Below are 26,108 nucleotides of genomic sequence, written 5' to 3'. Positions count from 1 at the left end.
GAGAGTTGTGCACATACGATGGACTTGTGCTGAGGGGACACAGAATAATACTACCAAAAACAATGATAAAACAAGCACTTAGGATTGCACATGAGACTCACCAAGGGGTGGTCCGCACAAAACAATACCTAAGAAGCAAATTCTACTGGCCAAATATGGACCTAGATGTAGAAAGACTAATTAGAAACTGCCCCGCCTGTGTGCTTAACCAACAACTACATGAAGATCAACCTCTTCAACCACTGGAGCTACCACCAAGACCATGGACCAAGATAGGTATTGATCTAGTGGGTCCTATCCAAAACAAGTATGTGCTAACTGTGATAGACTACTTTACGTCCTTTCCAGAGGCCGTAGTTATTTCAGATATCTCTTCAGCCACTGTGATCACAGAGCTGACAAAAATATTTGCTAGGTTTGGTTATCCGTTAGAGGCTGTTACTGACAATGGAAGGCAGTTTGTAGGACAGTTTTTTGAGTTATTTCTTAAGTCAAGTGGCATTAAGCACATCAGAGCATCACCGTATTACCCAAAAAGCAACGGAAAAATTGAAAGATTTCACAGATACTTGAAGAAAGCCTTCAGAGCAACCAAGTGTGAAGGAAAAACATGGCAAGAGGAACTTCCAAAGATCCTAATGGCATATCGCTCTACACCACACAGAGCATCAGGAGAAACACCAGCCATGCTCATGTTTGGACGAGACATCCGCACAAAGTGTCCGATCCTGGAGAAGAAAAGAGAAAATCCAAAAGAACAGGAAAGAGAAGCAGATGTCAGAATCCATCACGATAAATATAAAACTAAAATGAAACAGTATGCTGACCAGACCAACAGGGCAAAGGAACACAACTTTAAAGTTGGTGACGTGGTCTACATTGCCAGTCTGGAGAATGGAAAGTTGGATCCCACGTACAAAGATATTCGCTATGTACTACTGAGAAACACAGCAGACAACTCTTTTGAACTGGTCAACACAGAGGATGGATCAAAAGTGATCCGAAATGTCAAACATCTTCGACATACACCTGTGGTAATGGACTTTGACACTTTTGAACATCCTTTGGCACACCACACTCAAACTAATAATGACACAGAGGATACGCCTATTGCTGAGACTGCTCCAGTAGATGAGACCCCACCTGAAACTGAACTAGCTGTTCCTGAGGTCATTACCACCAGGAAGGGTCGTGTTATTAGAAAGCCCATCAGATATAGAGAGACATAAAAAAAAAAAAAAAAAAAATTAATAATAATGTCTTGTTTGATTGGAGATTTTTGGAAAATATGATGTGTTGAGCTGTATAAGAAAATATGTTTGTTAGTTACAGATAGACTTTTGTTCTAAACAAGGGAGGAATATGTAGTATAGTTGATGTTTTGGAGTTATCGCGAGAACGCGAGAGCGGGAGAACGAGATGAACGATAATGGCGATCAGTAGTTACGTGCACACGTGTTAATAAAACAAGCATAAAACAGGAACCAAAGACTGTTTATTTTAAGCAACACGACACAATTATATAAAAAATATATACTTTTGATATATATTTTTCTGTTTTGCATTCATAACATATACTTTCTGCTCTTGGATTTACTTTTGCTTTTGTGGAACTATTGAAACAAAAATCACACCATAGCATTGAGCGTGAGACACACGCATTTGACTGTCTTCACACGCTTACACGCCACACATCCGATTTCTCACACCGAAAAAATGTAGTTTATTTACCTCTGATCCATATTTATGATTCAATGAGTTACTAGGTCACTCTGGCGCAAACCACTGATGATCGATCGATCGCGATATAACACTTAATTTGTGTCCATTTTACACCCCCCGCCAACAATTTACGTTCACCACCCAAACCCCCACCCCCACACCGGTTTAAATCTCACTAAAAGAGATCTTGAAAACTTGGCAACCCTGCAGCGCATTATATAGCTGTCCTTTTTACACGTTTTTAATGTAAACATTGGCTGTATGTGAGGTCAGGGTTGCTCGGGAGGTTTTTCTGTCACTTTCTTGCTACGGTGGAGAAAGTTTGCGTATGTGATCACGTGATGGACTGACTTCATTTGATTGGTCACTCATACTCTGGTGACGAACGTTGGTCAGCTTTCTTATTGAAAAGACGAATTATTTACAAAACGAAAGTAACGGTAGCGCGCGGCGCAACTCCGATTGTAACGAAGTAAAAGTCACGTTTTTCTCACCACATATTTACTCAAGTAAAAGTAGAAGTCTTTCATATTAAAACTACTCCTACAAGTACATTTTTGTCCAAAAATCTACTTGAGTAAATGTAACAGAGTAAATGTAACGCGTTCCTACCCACCTCTGCTTCTCATTCACCCATTCTCCACGACACCTTGGAAGGGGAGGTGGCACAGGTCTACTTTTATCTCCAGAGTGGCGTTTCACCCAACTCTCCTTTTCAGCTCTTTCAATTTCTTCCTTTGAGTTCCATGCTATCACTGTGTCCTACCCCACTATTCTTCACATCACATATGTCAAAGTCAAGGCCCGCGAATTGATTATCTATGGCCCTCTGGATTATATTTAATTACTATTAGAACCGGCCCGCAGGCCACAGCCGCCCGATGGTGTTTTGCACGCACAAACACTACATTCCCCACAATGCAACGGTAGCCCGCGAAGTCACTGCAGCGCACACAATTGACAAGGGTCTGCGCGGCGAAAATGACGTAATCGCAGTGGCTCCGCCCGTGCGCGAGGGCGTCGCACGCTGTCGATTCGCGAGGTCGTGCACCAGAGGTGGGACCAAGTCAGTGTTTTGCAAGTCTCAAGTAAGTCCAAGTCTTTATCCTCAAGTCCCGAGTCAAGTCTCAAGCAAAGACAGTCAACTCAAGTCAAGTCTCGAGTCAAGACAAGCAACCGTCAAGTCAAGTCCCAAGTCTGAAACTTGGAATTTCAAGTCCTTTCTTTTTTTTTTTTTTTTACCAATGTTGCAGGTATATTTTAAATGTAAATAATATACATGTGTTCTTTTTAAAATCTGTATTCTCCTCAAATCTTGATAAAACATGTGCAACTGAAAACACGAAGTATAAAAAAAATTAAAATTACACCTCTTTATTGCACAGTTCAATTTTTTAAACTTAGCTGCAAAAATATTCATACTTTAAACTACAATTTTCCAGAAATAAATATTCTGTGAAAGTCATAAGTAGAACTCCATGTTCAAATAAAAAGTGCTGATATTTTCACAGTACAATACAAAGAACCATAACGGCATTTTTCCCTCTCTTCTCTTATCTGGTTTCTTAGAGAACATGTGTGTCCATGTGTGAGTGACACAAGACAAACAAATATAAGAACTGAACAATTAACAGGAATCTGCAACTTTAGACATTTCAGTAAACTATTCTGCATTGCATTTGCAAAAGACCAAACTGGCCAAAAGTCTGTATGTCATTTGTGCACGATGAGGCCGTAGAACAGGGGTGCTCATTACGTCGATCGCGATCGACCGGTCGATCGCGAAGGAAGTGTCGGTCGATCGCGAAGGAATGTGCGTAGATCGCGTCACATAAAATAGTAGTAGATGAATCGCACATCTGCACTGACGGTTGTATTTTGATTGACATTCACGGTAGCCAATCTGCAATCCACTCAACAAATTACGTTCGCACGTTCGCCCCCCCCCCCCCCCCCCGCTCAACAAATTACGTTCGCCGCCACCCCGGTAGATCTTTCTGACTGGGTCATCTTATAAGTAGCTCGCAAGCTGAAAACTGTGGGCACCCCTGCCGTAGAATGATGCCCCCATAGCTGAAAACTCGCTCCACTTTTGTCAATATATTTTTTTCTCGATTTCAAAATCACAGTCCATGCTGAGATAGAACTGGATATTATGATGGTGACAGAGAGAGGCTCTCTTACCTGAGTTCAGATACAGAATCCAGGGTTGCCAACCCTCACGCATTGAGCATGAGACACACGCATTTGACCGTCTTCACACGCTCTCACGCCACACATCCGATTTCTCACGCCGAAGAAAAATCTAGTTTATTTACCTCTGATCCACATCTATGATTCAATGAGTTACTAGTTTGCTCTGGCGCCAACCACTGGCAATCGATCGATCGCGATATAATACTTAATTTGTGTCCATTTTACACCCCGCCCGGTAACAATTCACGTTCGCTGACCCCCCCCATTTGATTGGTTGTGCTGCAGCTCATGCACACACACACGTACAGAGTGTGGAAAAGCAGAGGACCGGTCTGCGTCAGAAGGACGGAAATGAAATTAACGGGGCGCACTTTATAAATATTAATATGCGTTTTAAAATTTAGATTTGGGGTTAAAAAATCAAGTCTTTGCAAGTAAACAGGTTCAAGTCCAATTCAAGTCCCAAGTTATTGGTGTAAAAGTCCAAGTCAAGTCTCTAAATATTTTTTCAAGTCAAGTCAAAAGTCTTAATATTGATGACTCGAGTCTGACTCGAGTCCAAGTCATGTGACTCGAGTCCCCACCTCTGTCGTGCACCTCTCGAATTTTGTAACTGCGCGCACCAGTTAAACTTAATTAAGTTAAATATTTATACATATAGTCGAAATGATTCGAAATAATTCGCTTTTTTATTCACATTATTTAATGGTTGTTTATTTTCAAAACGCCCAATCTTAACGTCTTCATGTTCTCTCATGTTTCGTCCTGGAATTACAAGAGGCTCGTATTTGTTAACGTAATACAAGAGAAATGTTCAGTCAGACAGCTATTTGTTGTGAAACAAAGTCATTACAATTTCAAGCATTTTCAAGTACTTGAACGACTGCGAGGCTCTCGCGCACGGGTGGAGCCACCGCGATTATGTCATTTTCGGCGTGCGGACCCTCGCACTGCTCACATGCTGCTCATGCCACTCACGCGATAGTGAATCTGATAAAAACAAGAGAGCTTCATACCTTTTAAAACTCACCAGGATTCACTAAATTTAACTTGATCTTTAAATAATTTTCTGGAAGAGGACCCCCAGATAACTCCCATTAAATACACATTTATGTACATTTATTGCTCAGGTGTTCATTCTCTCTTCTCTCCTTACACAGGCTGTTTAGATAAATATACTTTATAAATGTGTTTATTGTGTAGAATTAGTCAAAAGAGGCCGTGTCCCAACTACACCACATTTTCAGTAATTGCTGGCATTGTCTTTTGCCAGGAAAAAATTTCAGTCAAATGAAAATTTCTTGTTTTAACCCATGGACTTCTAGCAATCCTACTACATGCCCACTGGACCCAATTCCTTCCACTCTTTTCCAGAATATGTCAAGAGAACTCCTTCCGTTCATCTCGGCAATCATCAACAACTTAGTTCTGGGTCATGTGCCTACCGTGTTCAAGATGGCAAGGGTGGTACCAATCCTGAAAAAAGCAACACTTGACACCTCTGACATGAACAACTACAGACCGGTATCACTTCTTTCTTTTCTATCACAAACTCTGGAGCGAGCAGTCTATGACCAATTATCTCTCTTCCTCACCCAGAACCAACTCCATGATCCTAATCAGTCTGGCTTCAAACGGGCACACTCAACAGAAACTGCCCTCAAAGCAGTGACCGAGAAGCTCCATGATGCCAAGGCTAAAAAGATATCATCAGTATTAATTCTTCTAGACCTTTCTGCAGCCTTTGACACTGTCAACCACAACATCCTCCTCTCTGTTCTTTCTAGCCTAGGTGTGACTGGCTCTGCTTGGAAATGGTTCCAGTCATATCTTGAAGACCATTCCTATCAGGTAACATGGAGAGGATCTACAGCCAATCCATGTAAACTTTCCACTGGAGTCCCCCAAGGCTCGGTCCTAGGCCCTCTTCTCTTCTCTTTATATACTCGTTCCCTTGGTGCCATTATTTTGTCTCATGGTTTCTATTATCATTGCTATGCTGACACCCAGCTAATTCTTTCCTTCCCTCATTCTGACACCCAGGTCTCTAGGCGTATCTCGGCATGCTTGACAGATATTGCTTCATGGATGACTACTCACCACTTGAAGCTCAACCCTAGCAAAACTGAGCTTTTGTACATTCCAGGAACCCCAAACCCACACAACGATCTCACAGTTTCCTTTGAGAACATCTTGTTAACACCATCAGAAACTGCTTGAAGCCTGGGTGTAACGTTGGACAACGAGTTGTCCTTCTCAACACGTTTCAAAGCTGACCAGATCCTGCAGATTCCTCCTCTGCAACATACGGAGAATACGACCCTTCCTTTCACAGGAAGCTACTCAAGTGCTTGTGCAGTCTCTAGTAATCTCTAAGCTGGACTACTGCAATTCCCTACTTGCAGGTCTTCCTCTACGGGTCATCAGACCTCTACAACTAATTCAGAATGCTGCAGCACGACTGGTCTTCAATCTACCCAAGTTCTCACATGTGACTCCTCTACTACGCTCTCTTCACTGGCTTCCAGTAGCGGCACGCATCAGATATAAAACCTTGATGCTTGCTTACAAAGCCAAAAATGGACTGGCCCCTCCCTACATGATGTCCATGGTAAAAAGCCGATCTGTACAGCGAACACTTAGAACCTCAAGCTTGGCTCGACTTGAAACTCCATGCTTAAAGTCTCATGGAATACAAAGCTCCAGCCTATTCTCCGTCCTGGCTCCAAGATGGTGGAACGATCTTCCATTAGCTGCTAGGACTGCAGAGTCTATTACTATCTTCAAGCGTAGACCGAAGACTCACCTGTTTGTTGAGTTCTTACCAGAGCACTAATTCAGCTGATACCATTTGTTCTTAAATTGTATGTCTGTTTATGGTTATTTGTGCTTCTAGGCAAATGTCTAACTTGCAAAACACTAGGTAATGATACTGACTCCTGTAGTTTAGTAGTAGTCTGACTCAATGGTGTCTTGAATTCTGGCCTATTTGTACTATTTCCTAGGATGTATTCTGTGATCAGAAGCAAAGCACTTTGTAAGTCGCTCTGGATAAGAGCGTCTGCTAAATGCCGTAAATGTAAATGTAAATCTGCCTTGACACACTGACACATCAGCTGTTTCCACGAGCTGTTTCTATGCTAAAACAGGAAAACTACTGTCAGGAGTGAATGCACATGTAAGGCAAAAACTTTCCACAAGGAGTCATGAGATTGGAGAACCCACATGTCTGCATGGAACATTCTCAGCTGGAAATGCTTGACTCATGGGTGACATGGCCTTTTTTGTGTCTCTCCCTGGACAACATTGAGGACGTATATCTATTTGGAACTTTGATCACTGGGTTTCTCCTGATTGGATTAGGCATTGCCTGGTATACAGGAAAATTAGAAGAGGGGGGTCAGTTAATGAACACCCACAGAAATTGCACAACATGATTGATGTGATGGGTAGAGCTGTCAGATCGCAAACTTTGACTATTAGCCTAAAAAAACATGGAATTGACCATGGAGAGGCTCAGAGCTCTACAGGTGAAGTTGGATCAGTTGGGAGAATTCTGACTTCAGAGGAGTTTTCTCATGCTCAAACTGGACGGGCTTCTCGCTAAAACTACATTGTCACTTATCAACATTCAGCTCCAAAACAAAACTCTCCCTGAAGGTCATCATCTTAGTTACCTTCTCCTTCCCCCACACAGAGACTGTCAGAGGATGGCTCTCCATTTTCATCACAAACTTTGATACAAAATCTGTGCTAGAACAACCTTTGCCTTAGATGTACACACCTCTCACTGCTTGATTGTTTGTGTCATCACCACTGCTTATATGCAGTGTTGGGAACGTTACTTTAAAAAAGTAATTAGTTATAGTTACTCACTACTTGTTCAAAAAAGTAACTGAGTTAGTAACTGAATTACTCTATAATAAAAGTAACTCATTACCAGGGAAAGTAACTATTTGCGTTACAGTTAAAAAAAGGTTATATGCCAATTAATTAAGTTTTTTTTTAAGTCAGTTGAAATGAATAGATCAGATTTTTTTTTACTTTTGATATTTATTGCACATCCACAGACCAGTGCAGGATAAAATCCTTTAAAATCCCAAATCTTTGAAAAAAAAGCAAAAGTAAACAGTTACACTAAAGTGCATTTACATCTATGAAATTAAATTAAATTGTCTCAACCTGAGACAACTGGTTTGTTCACAACAGAAGTAAACTTAACAATAAAACCTCTATTCTTAATTAAATAAATCAAATACACAGTCTGGTAGACATTCAGGAACTTCAAGTATTTTCTTAAATAATGTTTATATCGCCTTGAAAATGCTAATTTTCTTCGGCTTGCACCTGACGCCATTTCGGCCTCTTCTCCGTTTGTGTCGTGTCACTCGCGTGCTTCGGCGCACGTGTAAAAACACTGGCTCTGATTGGCTATTATAACGCTGCCTTAGCCAATCGCTTACTGACTTGTTAAGTTAAACAGGTGTTACACCGAGAACTGTGACCTATCGGGATATGTTACTCCTCGCTAGCCTGGGCAGCGGTCCGCTCGCATTAGTACATCAATATATAGTAACGCACCGCTTTTAATGACCAGTAACGTAAACGGCGTTGTAACGACAGGAAAAGTAACTAATTATATTATCCCGTTACTGACAAAATGGCCGTTATTTTTAACGTCGTTATTCGCAACACTGCTTATATGTGCTATGGGAATTTTTTGCGTGCTCACAGACTGGTGCCCTGTTGGGAGAACAATCCTTCCTAATGTTACCTCTATCTTTCCTCCCGCTCCGCAGCAGCTCTGGGTTTGCAGCGCTTTACACAGAGGCCCCTGAGAAATGTACGCTTTTCACTCACCTATACCCCGTTACTCTGTGATGTTACAATAAATAAACCAAACTAAACTAAAATAAAGGTGTAGTAGGACACTTTGTAGAAACCAGGAAGTTTAAGCTAGTTTTTGAAAACATCCAACCAAAAAAAAAACCCTACCCAAAATCTATGTAATTCTGGTGCAACTAGCTTGCTAGCTAGCTAGTTTTCTTCAAAGTGTATAGAGCCAAATGAATGATGAAATCTAAAGTAGGGATCATAGAAATCACTGCAGGTCACTGCTAGGAATAAAATCTAATTCATTTGATGGCTGAGGACATTAACATGTTTGTTTCAATTATAAGTTCCTGTCTTTAGCCAAGCACAAGAACAGACACAATGCAATTCTGCTCATCATACTTTCAAATCAGTTTCAATCATGCACTGTAGAAACATTTCTCTCCACATTTGAGAATAAAAATAATAACTTTTTACATCTAAGCAGCCTCAGAAAAAAATCAACCTTAGCTGTGTACTTTAGTGGAGTTTTTAAGACAATGATGCCAAAGAATGTAGCAGATTCCACCTTGTCAACCTCATTGTTGTTCATTTTTACTAAAAAATTGTCACGTTGAGGATCCCGGCCCCTCCCTTTTGGGCGTGTGTTTACGTCGTCTACGTCTCCTAGTCTGCGTCTGTGGATCTCCGTGGGTGCGGTTGTGTCTTGTGCTGATTCGTCTCACCTGTGGCTCGTCTCGTAATCACGTGGGGCTTATGTGGTTTGTCTACTTAATGTGCGTTCACGCAGTGTCCTGTGCTTGTCGTTGTCTGAGTCTGCACGTTTTGTGTACATGTGTCAGTGTTTATCCGTGCGCATACTGCGCTATTTGTTCATTAAATAAAAGTGACCGTGTGTGATGCTGGGATTCTGTGTCTCATCCTTCGCCCTGTCCGTGCGTCACAAAAATGATCAGTTGCAAATGTCGACCATTATATTCACTGACTTTAGTTGGTTCTTCTATTCACACCATTACAAAACTCGCTAGAAAATTTTATCATATTAGTCATACTCTCTTGGAGTGCACTGGCTTCCGTTTAAATATTGAATAGAGTTTTAAATTCTTTTGTTGACCTATGAGGCATTAAATGTCAAATATCTTGTGCTAAACCATGAGCGTTTCACACAAGGCCCAACCTTATGAGCCTTGTATGAGTGGGCTTACACTTACTCATAATAAGCCTCTAAGAAGCCGCTACATTATAAGCTTTTCATAGGGGCTGTCAGGTAGGCACCTTTCTTCATCAGTGGATCACTGTATTAACACATGAGACCTCTGAAATGCTCAACAGTGAGGTCTGGCATCCCAGGCCCAAACCCCCATCAAGTTCACTTTTAAACCACAAACCTCTGAACCTAAACCTCTTTTAGATGTAATCTCACACTGGCTTTCTAGGTGACTAAGGTCATACCCAACCCAACTGACCCTGTTAATGCAGTTAGCTCTGAGAGTTTCACCTGGATTTACAATTCTACATATGAATATGACATGAATTGACATGTCAGTCTACTCACCTGTGCATTTTTTACATCCCTGAGACACTGGAAAGACCTCATCCTCTACTTCTTTATACTGCATTTCTCCAATTAACCTTTTTCTTCTCATCCACATCCACAGTCTGTATTTTTAGGCTTCTCCCTTACAAAACCTTAATCAAATGGACCTTTTATTGGAAATATAGCCTACTATCCCTTTACTTTTTAGTACAAAACCATATCCAGCCATGGTTAACACAATACATTTTGAGATCTGTAGTACATCTGTAGTACATTTCTATGTACATCCACAACCAATTGCCAATATTTAGGGCAAACTAATGAAAAATTATGGTAGTGTTGTCATTCACACTTTTTAAGTGAGAATTCTCAGTACTGGAAAATGTGCAACTCTCAAGAGTGCATGACAACTGTGCAGATAGTTGAGGATACATCATATTTTATGACTCTATGCTTATGTTTAACGGTTTGGCAGTGTTCTCATGTTGAACGTTAATGTAAAGTTTATGTGCAGCTCAGGAGTCAAATATTTAATGGAAAAAGACAGAAAATACATCTTCCATGTCCTTAATTATAATTACAGACATCACCACGGCAACATATTCCATAGTGAAATAGTGAGAGACCAAGAAAAAAAATTACCTAAGTGGCTTATAAAATCAAGACAATTAATATGAGATCTTGAGATACATCTCTATAATACATATACCAAACAAGATTTAAGCAAAAATATGGCAGCCAACCCACCGTATAAGATTGTCACCATGGAGACAGGCATGACCAGGAGGCCCAATAACATATCAGCAATGGCCAGTGACATGAGGAAGTAGTTGGTGGCATTCTGCAGCTTCCTTTCCAGAGTGACAGCCATGATGACCAGGATGTTCCCTGTCACAGTGATGACTACCACAGTCAAGATCAGTAGTGCTGCCCAGTTCTTCTGCTGAAGCTTCACTCCATCATTCAGACAGCCCGGTGTGCCTTGACTGGAGCCAAAACTAGTTGACAGGTTGCTGAACAGCAATGGCTCGGCACTGATTTCACTCTTGTTACATCTGAGTGAAGAATTACTAGTTACATTACTCAGCGCTGGATCAGGGCTAAATGGCAAGAGTGTCACAGAGGAGACAGTGGTCTCCAAGACAAGTTCAGAAATATTCCCACTCAGGTTCATTATGTGGCTGGTGGGTAGTGCTTCTCACAGCTCCCCTTGTGGCTGGGTTATCTGTGAAATTAGGATATACGCTGAGGGAGCAGCAACCATCTCAGTGGCTGAGATAGCTCCAGCATGCTCCTCCCCCTCTTTTCTCCACGGCTCTGACAGAACACAGCACTATGCTAGTGTGCTAGCACTAGTGTGCTGTTCATGAAAACCATAAAGGAGCATGTGCTCTTGTTCTGTCTCTATTTCTCACTCACAGTTGTCCTTATGCAAGAATTCCTAAGCCATGTTGATGCGTAAAAGTCATCTGGCAATACAAATTATTTCTTCTCAGTCACAAAAGCACAAAAAACTGTAGTCTTTCTTTTTCCTTTTCTCATATGGATTCTGGAATACTGGAGAGAGAAGATGAGCAAGCCTGGTCTTCCACAGAGCTTGGTTCACTTTGCCTAATACAGTTGTGGAAATGTGGGAGAGGTTACAGAAAGGGAAGAGAAGAGGGGAGGAGTCAGTCAGAAAGTTGGAGGTCTTTAGGTAATTGTTGGCTTTTCGACACCTGACTCTGATACTACAAAGACAGTATCAGACATACACACAACCACAAAACACATCTGCTTGATCAAGGGGAGGAGCTGAAAAATGAATAGCATCTGTACATACTGATGAATAAAAATTTACATGCACACACATATACACACACATATCTTTGCTGCTTACACACATTCATATAGACAATTAGAAAAACTTACTGCGAAAAGCTCTGTTTCTTAGTGTTGTCCTTTGTGGTTAGTGGATAAAACCTTTCTGATGAGCAAATCCCTGCATACACCAGGGTAAATACCAAGTGCACTCACGTGTGCCAGCCCTGTTCTGCTGCTGTGCTGTGCTGAGCGCTCGCTCCTGATCTCACACACTCTCTCACTCTCTCACCCCTTGCTTTCTATATCCATCCTTCTCTCTCTCTCTCTTCCCCATTTGTCAGTTTTCTTCTCCTCTGCCAGCAGTTTAACCATCTCATTGCTCCTCTTTCTCACACTTCTATCTATCCATCTATCTCTTTAATGGTATGGTTTTTTGGTTGTGTGCGTGAGTTAGTGAAAGAAAGTGAGAATATAGTGTTGCATGTGTGTATTTCAGAAAGAGATAAAAAGGGATAAAATATAATTTCATTTGTGCACATTTGATCAGTGCAGGGCACAAAAGTAAGGATTCTTGCAGGAAATAGTAGTTCTTGAATGTACATGTAAACTGTGAAGAGAGTGTGAATGACACTGAGTTCTTATTTGCATGTGTTAATTGTGACAGACTTTACTAAGATACTGATGGGGCATTTCGTATCCTGGATATAAGCTGAAGCAATGTGAAAATTTCGCCTATGTTTCAAAATCATGTAGCAGTATAATAGTAATTTTCTCCATATTTTACAGCATTGCAGACAAAGGGTAAAAAAGGACACAAGCAATAGTACCAGTGAAATAATATAGACTACAATATACACTGACAAGGAAAACATAATGAGGCAGGTGCCTGGGGTGGAGCCAGAACAGGAAGGATCAGATGGATGCAGAGAACCCATAACGTTAATGAGAAACCATACCGTTTATGAGTTTGCCATGTGACAGTCAGATGTTAACTGGAAAGGTCATTGTCAATTAGCTCACATTCTAGCACAAATGCTCTACTGAGAAATGTATAGCAGATTGTTGCAACATACAGGTGTGTATACAAACAGCTCTACAGCATCTAATCTATAATATAAATTAAGTAGAAAAGAGATTGTATGAAACAGCCCTTCTCATTGAGAAGTAAGCACACTGACATTTGAATTCTCTCTGTCTCCCTCTCCTTCTTTCTTTCTGTTCTGCATTTGTGAGGTCTGTCCCTGCATTCATTTCTTCATTTTACTGCAGATGTATGAACCCTGCCTGTGTGATTAAAATGGAAAACCATTCACGTTATCCAATGATACGCATAAAGGGTGCTGTGTTTTAATGTTTATTTGAATGTTTTAGACTTTATCACATCACCAATGTAGGCCACTTATTTCATTTACCATTCCGAAACATTACCTCTGTTGTTACCAGTAGAAAGCAGTGTGTCCTTGGATTTGCTTGGAGGTATATAGTCACTGGTACTTCATCTGCACTATGGGTGGACCTTTTGAGTGCTCTTCTCTTTTTTCCTTTATTTTACAGACACAAATCATCCTAAAAATCCTGAACATGGTCCTATTTCTGTGCATATGCTGTATTTTGAGATACCAAGTCATAGCTGCATATGAAAATACAGTTTATTTATGTGTAAATATGCACAATATTCAGTGGTACATTGTTATTATTGAATATATAATACATTGGTTCACATGCCTTCATACATTTTATACATATACATTATATTATAATATTACATCATTGCATCACAGCAAGGTGGTCTGGGTTCAATTCTTGGTCCAGTCTGCTCTGTGTGGAGTTTGCATGCTCTCCCTGTGCCTGCGTTGGTTTTCTCCAGGAACTCCCACAGTGGTTTCCTCCAGGAATTTCCCACAGTGGGGATTGGGAATAAGGTCACAAGCCATTAGCAATGGATAATGGCTTGTGGGAGTTCCTGGAGTTCCATAACCCTCAAAGGCATACCTTTGAGGGTTATGTCATACAGAATTGAACCCAGATCACCTTGCTGTGATGCAGTGATGTAATAGTATAATAAAATGTATATGTATAAAATGTATGAAGGCATGTGAACCAGTGTATTATCCCACAACACTGTCTCTTTCAACCAGGAATCCATATTATTTATGCAGTCTTCCCTATTATCATTTGTAATAGCTTCACTGAATACCGCTGTATTTGTAATACAGGTAACAGTAAAATAGCATTTACTGTATTTCTTGGCTCACGTGAAAAGTACCTTATTCCTTACAGATGGACAATCAGTACCGTCACCTCTCACTCTGAGCTGTAAAGTACATGAAGAAAGCACACAAGCTTCAATAACATCTCCTCTGCTGCACATAGAATTCACTGCTTGCACAGTATGGCATGTTGCTATGGTGAGGACTATGCTCAAAGAGCTCATTCAGTCAGGTTGGGGGTGGGCAGGGGGTGGAGAGACAGGTAACCAATAATCAAATTGTTCTTCTTTAATCAATCCGTGGCTTATAACCACACTCAGCAACTTGAGAAGAAAAGTGAGAAAGTGTAAAGACAAATAGCTGCCTTACTGGGAACCTGTAGAAAGAGACAGAGAGAAACAATGAGTCAATGGTACAGGAATTCAGAATCAAGAGTGAAGGAAAGAGAAAGGAATAAAAGGACTACTGAACAACCGAAGTGAAAGAAATCCAGCTTTTGTTCAGCCAGATTCCCACTGAGGTTGTCAACATCTTCTGGAAGGCAAAATACATACACATAAAACCTGAATGCTATTTAAAGGCTAAACAACTCAGAGCTACATACCAATTAAACTAATAAGCCAGTTATAGAGATAATATGGGTCTGAGAACACTAAACATAATATTCTACATCTGATCTTGCTTTTCATATTGTGAGTTAGAGCTGTGCTAATGGGTTATTGGCAACCCATGACAGCCATCTCTGACTAGAATGGGTGATGTCAGGTGATGTCATGACAATGGAGTATTGTCTGTAAATTTCATAAATATAATGTAATCGATCTTCACCAAGGGACAAAGAGATTGCCATAAACACCCAAAGGTTTTTTTTTACATATTCCAGGTGCAGGGTTGGTTGGTTTAATGAAGAGCACAAAGGGGCCAGAGGCTAAACAGGGTAATACCCACAAATTGTTCGAGGCATGAGAGCAAAGAGACTAAAGGAACAGAGGGGCAAGGCAATTCTTGAGAAGAACAGACAATAGATCATACACAGAAAAAGCAGTAATATACAATATTATATATACAATGTTATATTATAATATATAAATATTATAAAAAATAACGACTTTGTATGCTAATTGATTCATTGGTAATACTTCGTAATGTTAGGAAGGCTTCCTGAGTCTTCCTTAGTCACTCATCCTGAGTGAGTGATGAGAAACAGGTGAGAATGACCTCTGGTGGTTATGTGTGCAAGGAGCAGCATAGAGGCTGACATTCTGACGGTCCCTCCACTCTCACTTCGCAGGTCTTCAGTAGCTGGAAGGTTGGCTGGCCTAGTTGATCATAGGTGTAAACACACCTAACTTATCTCTCCATGTTTCAACATTGCTCTGCTCACTATCAAGTTCAAGAGGATGAGCTCCAGTCTCCTCCTCTATGCCAGTGGTCTGCGCCACCTGCTCCTCTCTGTCATGTTCCTCAGACTCCAATGTCCACTCAGATAACTCTCTGGTTACCTCTGGTTATTCTTTGGTTTAGTCTCTCTCCCTGTTGTATACAACTGATACTCCTCTTCGTGGGAGCTGTCTGAGTTTGTATGGTAAGCATCAGGTTTGGCTTTATGATTCATTCCCAATGTTTGTTTTGTGTGGCTTCTGTTATTCTCCTCTTTCTGGTCCTGTTCATGAGATTGGACATGGTACAAGTAGGTTTCGATGTAACAGATGTCATCTCTTTGTTCAAGGGTTCAACCACATATACTGGGCTATGTGGACTCTTCTTTTCCCAATCACGTGAATGATATCTTCCAAGTAACTATGCAGTTTCCCCGTGCTGCTTCTGGGTGTAAGGTTGCTCACCAAAACATGGGCATCTGACTTAAGGGCAGAACTGTGCTGGTTGTAGTTTTTCCTGTCCTCTACTTTTTTCTGTCCACACTTTTTTCATATTCTGCATTGTAATGGCATAGGCTTCCTGCATAACCTCTCACCACTCTGCTACTTCTCACTACTCTCAGCAAGGGAGTAGTTCTCTTCTTCTCTGCTCATCGGGAACATTAGGTCAATGGGCAAAGTTGGCTTATGACCAAAGAGGAGAAAGAATGGGGAAATTTGCATTGCTTCATACAGTTGAGTTATATGCATGAACGACCTTGTTCAGGTGTTCTTTCCACCTTTAATATATATATACTTGCCCCACCTTATCTCTCTGAGCTCAGTGCTTCAGGTGATCATGCTGAGGGGATCGACCTTTCTCAACTGTTGCTCCTAAATTACGGAACAATCTCCTGATTTATATTAGACAGGCCTTGTCATTGTCACTGCCCATTTTTAAAACCCATTTTTATTCCTTGGCTTTTAACCCAACATGAGACCTGTTTGATTGGTGTGTCCTCTCTATTTTTATCTTATTTTTTATTTCTATTGGTGGTGTGTTAACTGTTTTTACTTACTTTGTTTGATGTTTGTTTAGTTTAGCATATCTTCTGTGCAGCACTTTGCGTCAAATGAAGTTGTTTTTAAAGTGCTATATATATAAATTAGCGATTAAAAAATCGAATTAATTAGAAGCTTTGTAATTAATTAATCAAAATTAATCGCATTTTAATCGCATTTCAGTATTTAACATGAGAAATATTAATTTAAGTTTGAATGATGAATGAATCAATGAACATAATCATAAACTTCAACATCTTGTTTATTTTTCCACCAGTCTACTACACAGACCAATAGATGAGTGCAGAAAACAGAGCAAACAGTTTTCAGAACACTGGAAATTCTGACCAAAAATGTTGTTTAATTTTGGAAGTTTTGCTCAGGATATTGGAAGAATTGAAGTAAATCAGAAGATGTTTTTTAATACCATTTTAGATGGTATACTTTTTCTTTAATTTCCCAGGCCTGTGCAGTGGATGGTAGCCCTCTTCACTCCATAATCTCAGTGCTCTCTGGAATTCCTTATAACTGTCAAAGGAGTCTCCTTCACTTTAGTTTTTCTTCCTTCTTGGGAGAAAACACAAATATTAGCTTATATAGAATAGTCATTACATTATAAGTCTGGCATATTGACTCTGTCATGCAAAAACCTTAATTCAAAAGGACAACTGTACATCTTTCGTTATACCCATTCATGTCTTTGTGTGTATTGAAACAACACAAAAATAGAGAACAAAAATACAAGATTATATCATTTTAAACTCAAAAAATAGACTGCACAAAATTGTTTTTGTAAGATAGCAATGCGACTGTCACGTAGAGCTACGCCCCCCTCTCTAGCTGTCACTTCGGGTTCCTGCTCCTCGTGTCTGTGTTGTTCCCTGCGTGTCCGTCTCCATGGTTTCCCCTCGTCTGACACGCCCGTGTCATCAGTGTCTTCACCTGTGTGTCTAGTTTAGTTCTGTGTATTTATAGTCCCAGTGTTTCACATATCGGTTATCGGTTGTTTTGTTCCAATTGGTTAGTTTGTGCTCTTGTTATTCATGCTCTTTGTTCAGTGTTCTACGCTTCCTGGTCTGTGAGTTCTACTCGTTTCGTTGCTTAGTCATCTGTGTTTTCCGTAGCCTGATTTTCTAGTTTGTATGCGTTTACCCCGTGTTTGGTTTAAAGTGTTCGTTCTGTGACTTAGTGTCCTGTTTAATTCTTAGTATCGTCTTGCCTGTTTATTTGTCAAACCTGGATGGCTCGCCCGTTATGACCCCTGCCTGTTTGAACAACTTTGATCATGGAATTCCTCTTAATAAATCTCTCTCCTCAGCGTTTGTGTCCGCCTCCAAGCTCTGTAGCGCAAGCTACGTTACAGCGACAGAGACAGACATTTACCTGAACACACCTCATTTCGAGACCTGCATATATATATATATATATATATATATATATATATATATATATATATCAGTGGGGAACCGTCAGGGCCCTCTACGCCCTCTCAGAGGGCCTAAAATATTCTTAAGCATTATATATAATTATCCAATTTTATTTTATCTACTTACAGTTTGACATTCGACATCTAAACAATTACAAAAATATAAGCAAATAAAATATTCACCCGTGTCTATTCAATCTGTGTTGGAAGGTGAGGGGTTAAGTGGAAGCCTGTGAGCCTGTGTCTCCCCCTATCAGGACTGTGATGCCCTCTGTTCGTTTACAGAGGGCCTGGCAGTTATAATTCAGCGCAATACCAGTTTCAAATGACAGCAAAATTGACCAATCATATCTTCTCTCTTAGTGGGCGGGCTTAACTGTATGATAATTTCCGCCCGCTGTGGCGACGCTAGCTGTCGTTAGCACCACCGCTAGCTAGTTTCGATTCATCCCTTTGACGTCCTCGTGCGCGTTGTTTACATATTCCGCTTCCGAGAACCACGGAGCTGTGAACCTTATTTTGTTTGGAAACTTATTTTGCTTAAGACGTTATCTAGTACAGATATTATTGTTTATTACGTTTTTAAAGCTGTACTGTCGTCTCAGTTTTTCTTTATTGCAGTTTATTAAGAAAGGAAAAAAAAAATTCGGGGGGGGGGGGGGGGGTTGCGGGCCCAGGTTTAAAGGTCACGGTTCGCTACTGATATATATATATATATATATATATATATATATATATATATACACAATATTTGTGCAAAGACTGTTATTATTTGAGCGGCAAACAAACATTTACATCACCAATAAACAGAATATAAAATATAGCTACATTTATCACAAACTGGAATTAACTTTACCTCTGAACTTCGTTTTAGAAGTGATTTCTTCATTGTCTGTGAACATAAAATAAAAGAAGATGACGTTTGCAAGTTAGCTATAATGCTCCTATTAGCTCAAAAATATATCAATGTTCAGTCAACAGTGTTCGTTGGATAATAATTCTCACACTATTTCTTAAATATACATCTTAAAATGTAGAGTTAAATTGAGTGATGGACCTTTATACATAACTATCCAAATTCTGCTTACCATTTCCTACTGTCTCCATTTCCCATCGATTCCTTTGAATTTGCGCCTTTTTGCTCCCGCGCATTCATTGGTAGACATGTGCAGATGGGTTCGCTTTCTTTTTTTAAATTAAGGGGTGAAAATAGCCTCGCTGTGTGGCAAATGCTACTTGTACCCGGGTGCAAATAGACACTCCGATTAAGAAAACAGGACATTTCCTCACTTAAAAAACCCGGGACGCCCGGGACAGGATGTGAAATACGGACATGTCCCGGGAAATACGGACGTTTGGTCACCCTATCGTACTAGGAATACATTTAACAGCTAAGTTATCATTACTGACCTGCGTGTTAGGATCATACTCTAGGATCATACAGAGGGGGAAAAGCCATAATGACGACAAGTGCTAGTTATGAGTCAAGCGAACTGGTTTAAAAGAAAAACACCACTGCTACAGATTGGCAGCATTTTGGATTTGTTTCAAATTAAAAGGGAGAGCCAGCAAACCTATATGAGTGTAAGATCTCCTTATCTATAAGATCTATAAGTGTGTAAGATCTGCTTATAAAAATTCTCCGCCAAAGATGGAAACTACGGAACATGAGGAAAAAAAAAACATGGGAGGAAAAAAAAAGAGATGTTTTGCGAGATCCTGAGTTACTTTTGCGAGATCTCGCAAAACTTTTCAATTTAACTTCCGGGTGAGTCTTGCGATCTTAGAAACAACAACAATGATGGAGGGCGCACACCCATGGGGAGAATACATAGATTTTTATTTCGATCTTGGTTTAGATCCTGGGCCCGCTCCCCCCCCCCCCCAAAAAAAAGGTTTCCTCTCCTAATTAACTGCATTAAAGAAAAAAACTGAGATGACAGTACAGCTTTAGAAACGCAATAAACAATAATATCTGTACTACATAACTTCTTAAGCAAAATAAGGTTCCAACAAAATAAGGTTCACAGCTCTGTGTTCCTCGGGAGTGGAATATAACTAGCTAGCGGTGGTGCTAACGACAGCTAGTGTCGCCACAGCGGGCGGAAATTATCATACAGTTAAGCCCGCCCACTAAGAGGGAAGATATGATTGGTCAATTTTACTGTCATTTGAAACTGGTATTGCGCTGAATATTAACTGCCAGGCCCTCTGTAAATGAACAGCGGGCATCACAGTCCTGATAGGGGGAGACACAGGCTCACAGGCTTCCACTTAACCACTCACCTTCCAACACAGATTGAATAGACACTGTTGAATAATTTATTTGCTTATATTTTTGTAATTGTTTAGATGTCGATTGTCAAACTGTAAGTAGATAAAATAAAATAGAATAAATTATATTATATATATTTATGTTTGAAGAATATTTTTAGGCCCTCTGAGAGGGCATAGAGGGCCCTGACGGTTCCCCACTGATAAAGACATTACGTCAGTGCTTGGCAGTAGACACGGCTTTCATATTAGTGAGAGACATCTGAAGAGAGTTCTCAGTGCAAGGGGACACACTTGCTGCAGTACTCTGGACAACTTCACGGATACCGCTGGATATACGCTAAATGTAGGGAACATGGACTACGTGTAAGGAAGGAGGATGTGCGCTTGGTATTAAAGGAGATGGATCCCCGAGGAGTGGCATTAAGGCAAGCAAGATGTCTCAGGCGAAGGAGCTATTTTTCCAAAGGACCGAACTTCATCTGGCACCTGGACTCGTATGATAAACTGAAGCCATATGGCATTTGTATTAATGCGAGTATTGATGGTTTCACAAGGAAAATAATCTGGCGTAATGACTACACAACAAATAGTAATCCAAGGGTGATTGGGGGCTATTACATAGAAGCGGTACAGCGTTTAAGTGGTCCTCTATTTTGGACTGCCATGTATGCACAGTTCTTAAATGTATGTGCTCTTTTTAATAGGATGAGCTGGACAAGACTGCACAGGTTTGGAATGCACACTCCATCAGGCCATCAAAAAACATCAACGTCCCCAGTGGCAGGCCCAATGTGATGTATACATTACCTGAGCTCTACAGGACAAGAGACTTCATTTGCCATGTTGAAGAGGAGCATGTTAAACCGTGTAAAAATGAGTGTTTTCCGGCAGACCAAACCATGTGATCAAGATGTATATGAACTATGCACCATCCTTATGAGCGAGTCCCATCAGGCTGTGAATCTGTATATGCATCTAAGAGAGACCATCATGGCATTGCTGTAAAACACGTGCAGCACAGAACATTACTTAACATTGACCTGGAGGTGCTGTGTGTATGAACTCACACAGCTGGATGTAAAACCGAGTTAAGTTCTCTAGTAAACAGCCATGTTTGAGAATGACTTGCTGCAAAAGTATTAAGTTTTGTATTACAGGAAGGTCAGTGAAGTAAGGTTTGAAATGGCTTTAATGGTATTTTGTTTTTTCAGTTACTGAGTTGGCATTGACTGCTGTAATGATTGGAATGTAGTTAGCTATGGTGTCTAGAATAATGGGTAAAATAGAATTTCTGTTCTTTGTATCTGGCAGGCCACACAATTGTATTAAGGGGCATCAAAACCCCGGCGGCTGCAGTTTCAGAAACTTGACTTTCAGGATCAGTACAATCTAACAATATATTTAATTCTTTTTTTTTGTTTTTCCAATTTAAATGATTATAGACTTATTGGTGTGCAAAGCTAAATAAGATGCTGATCTAAAAAAAGTTTTCAATCATCAAATTATTCAGAAATTTATTTTATGAGCAGAAAGTATCTATTTGCTGAACACCTGTCCTAATAAGCTTCAATAAAATGTAAATTAATTCAAATGATACTTTGACATTACTCACCACTTATAAGGAAGTCATGGTATGTTTTTTGTAATATGGGACAAAAAAACAGATAATAATCAGACTTATTTTGTATCTTGAAATATAAACTGTACAGACAAAAAACAAACAACAGAAAATAATCAACATTAACAAAGTTTTTTGAGTAAAAAAATATTTAAAGTGCATGGACCTTTCAACATGAAATCAAGTGTATATTTCTTCTTGCCTGGATTCAACAGTTCCTATAAACAGCTAGCCACAGCAAAATTAGTATAGGTGGCTTTCATGTGAGCCGTAAATTTAACGCCAGCCCCAAACATGGTGTCAGCAGTAGTGAAACCTACAGTCAATGTCTGAGCATATTAGATATGAAAGAAAATCCTTATGAAATGTAAGAGAACATAACAGTACACCATCTGAAAATAAAACCGATGACTGATCCCTGTATGGCAGAATGCATTCAACATTGCAATAGCAAATTTTAATGGAAAACAAAAAAACGGTGAAATCAAGGATAAACATATTCATAATAAATTACACCTGTAATTATTAATCCAGACAAACAGACTTCCAGCAAGTTCAAATGATGTCCATTTCCAAGTAATTGCTGGAAAGGATGTTGTCAAACTCGGTGCGAAAATCAGGATAACAAGTGTAAGTGCACGGTACTTCGAGTAGCTCCACAGGTATGAGCAACAGGCCTTCTGTTCAGCCCTGTTTCAGCATTAAAGCACACCAGAATTTTGTCAACACAGATGACAGAAGACCCTGTGCAGAAACGCAGGATTTTTTCAGCTTTGCTTTCATCAGCATTTTTGACGTATCGCTGAAGATGGTTAAAGGTTGTCTGTTCTGTTTGAGACAGCGTCACCTTTGTTGTTTCAAATAGTTGTGATACTCTTTTGCCTGTGGCCTTCTTTGCCTCATACAGAGCCATCACACTTTCTTTGTTTGACAGTTTCAGTTTTACACATGCCATGGCTGTGGAGAAGCAATCCACTATATACTTTGGCTCTTGGAGAATGGCCTTATGAGCCATGGCTTCAATGGCAGGCTGCATGTTGTTCTGAGGAGGTAGGGAGTGGGAACCCATCCTTGTAAAAAGGTCAAGCAGGTCCTCTTCATCACTTTCATCCATTGTGCCACTAAAAGCCTTCTCAACAGATGATCTATCAACAGGAAGGAGGTAGTTGAAAAACGATGACATCAGGATGTCTACATCAACTGAGTCAATTCCATGAATGCAGGCTAAAATGAAAGCCTTTGATAGTCTCACCGGAATGACACCATAATCTAGCAATCCTTTCGCCCAAATGTGTCCGACTGCTTGCCTCTCCGCCTCACAAAAGTCTGGCCTCAGCCTTGGAACTCTTTCAGTTTCACCTTCACACTGTTCCAAAATAGCTCCCAAAAGGCAGTGTACACTTCCCTTGACACCCCAGCATCATCAACAGCTTTTTTATTTACAAAGTCCATCTTTAAAGTCACAGTCATTATGCTGCTGTCCATAAATGCAGCCAAAAGATCTTCAGCAACATTTACCCTGCGAACCGATATACGTCGGGGAATCTCTGGATTCCCTGGGTTGCCAGATGAATTTGATGGTGAAAGTTGGCTACTAGAACCTGTGACGATGGGAGCGTAGCGAAGGACGAGACACAGAACCTCCGAATACAGCAAACGTCACTTTTAATGAATAACAGGTATTGCGCAATAGCGCACGAGTAACACTGACTTCCACACAGAGACGTGTACACATTAGACAACGACGAGCACAGGACACTGCGCGAGCGCACATTAAATAGACAAACCACATTAGTCTGTTGTCTGTCCATTCAGAAATCATTGTTACATTGACAATTCATGTTATTTGTCATTTGTTAGTGAACAGTATAATGCAGTACAGAAAATATTGAACATGGTTAATTCTTTTAAAAGTAGTAATACATAACTGAGGTTTTTGTATTGAAACTCAAACTATGCAAGTTATTGTTGGAGTATAATCATATTTCTATATTTTGTACTTTTCTACCTTATACACAACTGTTTGTGATCTTACCTGTATTAGATCATTATCATTGACACAATTTGGCATTATCACGACTGACTCATCACCATCGGCTCCGACAAGGTCCTCTTCAGGGCTCCATACAACTGTGTCTGCTTCATCTACACCTGGAACAGAGTCAGGGGTGTCATGATGGGTGTGAGCTGACTCTAGCTGGGGGATTCATTAGGGACTGCACTGGTCACATCAATAACTTCTGAGCTGTGGTCATATAAATCATTGCAAAGCTGGAGTTAATTCCAAGCATTTTCATTACCATGATCACTTGAGTCAGTGTCCTGTCACTGTCCCCTGACAGTTGTTTTAATTTCTGTTGGTGTTGAATGCATGAGATGTGATTGTCCTGGATTTTGTGTTGTCACTGTCTCACATGCTGATCTCTCTTTTTTGGACTTGGTTGGATCTGGAAATCATGATTCTGCAAACACAAAAACAAACAGAACTTAATTATTGTTTTGGCAGCCTGGCATTTAGTATATGTTAATAAATACAAAGAGTCTTTCAGAGATAGTGAAATATAACCTGACCACACAAGTAAAAATTATGGAACAGTTTCATCCTACAGATGTGCAAATATATGTAGACGTACTGAAAAGCTCTAGAACACAATGGAAAAACACTTTATCTGGAACATATACAATTAATATAATTACATTGTTACTTTAAGGTTAAGCTTTTAGCAATGCCTTTTTCCATCTTTCTCCATAATTTAAATTATTTGTAATACATTTTCTATTGCCACAAACCTGTTCGTTAATATTACTGTCAGATGCATCCCCATGGTCAATGAGATCTGTGATAAAATCATCTGACTCTGTGTGAGGTCCATGTTTGGGCAACTGTAACTCCTCCGTGGAGATGCTGACAGAATCCTCCTCAGATAAGAAATATTCAGCACATTCATCCACTTCAGATGAGGAAATAACTGTTACAGATGTTTCCTCTTTTGTGCAAATGTAAAACCTTAGCAGCTTCAATTTTGTTTTTTAATAACGTCTGCCAACTGTGTCATCTAAAGGAATCTGATTTTTTTTTAAGTCAGTAACATCAAATATAACAGTTTTTTTCCCATTTCCAGAATCTGAGAAACAGTTGTATTTTTTTCCACCGTTTCATGTCTTGTTCCACCACCATTTCTGGTTCTACCTTGATGATATTCATTATCAATTAAATAAAACCATCCAATTTCAACTTTTCTGGATGTCTTCTCTGCTGCACTATTTCTAAATCTTGACATCCCTTCACCTTGATTTTGGATCACACCAGATGTTCCACACAGTGCTCCTTTGCTCTTTGATCTAATTTTCCGTGCTCCAAATTTTTGTCTTAGATTCTGCAGAAGAGTCTCCTTATCTGTGCTGCATGTAGACTGTTGACAGAAGGATAGGACAGCTACTCGGTCACCATATGAAGTCATATATTTTGACATTTGATCATCGGTCATGACGGATATCACTGCCTTGTCCACCTGTACACAAAAATATTACAGGAAAATATGAATTACATTGAGTTTGTAGTTTCATCCCAGCAATGGTATTTTCAAAGTTACTTTGCCAATATCTGTCTTCTTCATGTGTTGTAACTGTAGTAATATTTGTACACCATGTAACCACGGTGCCACTGTACAGGTTGCCTGTCACAGGGCTAACACGGAGAGACAGGCAACCATTCGCACTCACATTCACAACTATGGACAATTTAACCCAATTAATCTAACCCTTCTAACAGCATGTCTTTGGACTGCGCAAGGATGTCGTGTGTAGCAGCATTGCTTACCACGATGAAGATGAAAGGGGCCGCACACAAACCTTACCTGAGAATGACGTTTTGAGCTGTAGATTACCCTAAATACATTGCTAATGGCAAACTATAGCAATTGCTAATCATTGCTAACCACCACGCCGCTGTGCTGCTGCCCGCTGCATTTTTAAAGCTATCTTGTTCTATAACTTTTTTTAAAAATAAATTTTAAAAGTACCTTGTCTCGTTGCATATGCATGATGTCCTCCTGTGGGACCTCTC

At 40.1% G+C, this 26,108-nt stretch overlaps 1 protein-coding gene and 1 long non-coding RNA gene across 2 annotated transcripts in view; both read right to left on the bottom strand.

The window, feature by feature from the left end:
• Positions 1 to 12,319, bottom strand: part of htr2aa (5-hydroxytryptamine (serotonin) receptor 2A, genome duplicate a) — a 104,922-nt gene extending 92,603 nt beyond the window's left edge. Inside the window, exons 1-2 of the mRNA XM_077002054.1 lie at positions 12,200 to 12,319; positions 11,036 to 11,899 (exon numbers count right to left, since the gene is read on the bottom strand). Coding sequence (XP_076858169.1) covers positions 11,036 to 11,462 — 427 coding nt within the window. The 5' untranslated portion in view covers positions 11,463 to 11,899; positions 12,200 to 12,319. The remainder of the gene's footprint in view (positions 1 to 11,035; positions 11,900 to 12,199) is intronic.
• Positions 12,320 to 24,007: 11,688 nt separating this feature from the next.
• Positions 24,008 to 25,746, bottom strand: LOC143511590 (uncharacterized). The gene is made up of 3 exons (XR_013130179.1): positions 24,833 to 25,746; positions 24,343 to 24,504; positions 24,008 to 24,193 (listed from the first exon to the last, which is right to left on the bottom strand). It is a non-coding gene; the product is annotated as an uncharacterized LOC143511590 (long non-coding RNA).
• Positions 25,747 to 26,108: the final 362 nt, after the last annotated feature.

The sequence above is a fragment of the Brachyhypopomus gauderio genome, chromosome 4 (assembly GCF_052324685.1).
Source record: "Brachyhypopomus gauderio isolate BG-103 chromosome 4, BGAUD_0.2, whole genome shotgun sequence".
Classification (NCBI taxonomy): domain Eukaryota; kingdom Metazoa; phylum Chordata; class Actinopteri; order Gymnotiformes; family Hypopomidae; genus Brachyhypopomus; species Brachyhypopomus gauderio.
Note: the sequence above shows the minus strand (reverse complement) of the source record. Positions and strands in the feature narration are given on the sequence as shown.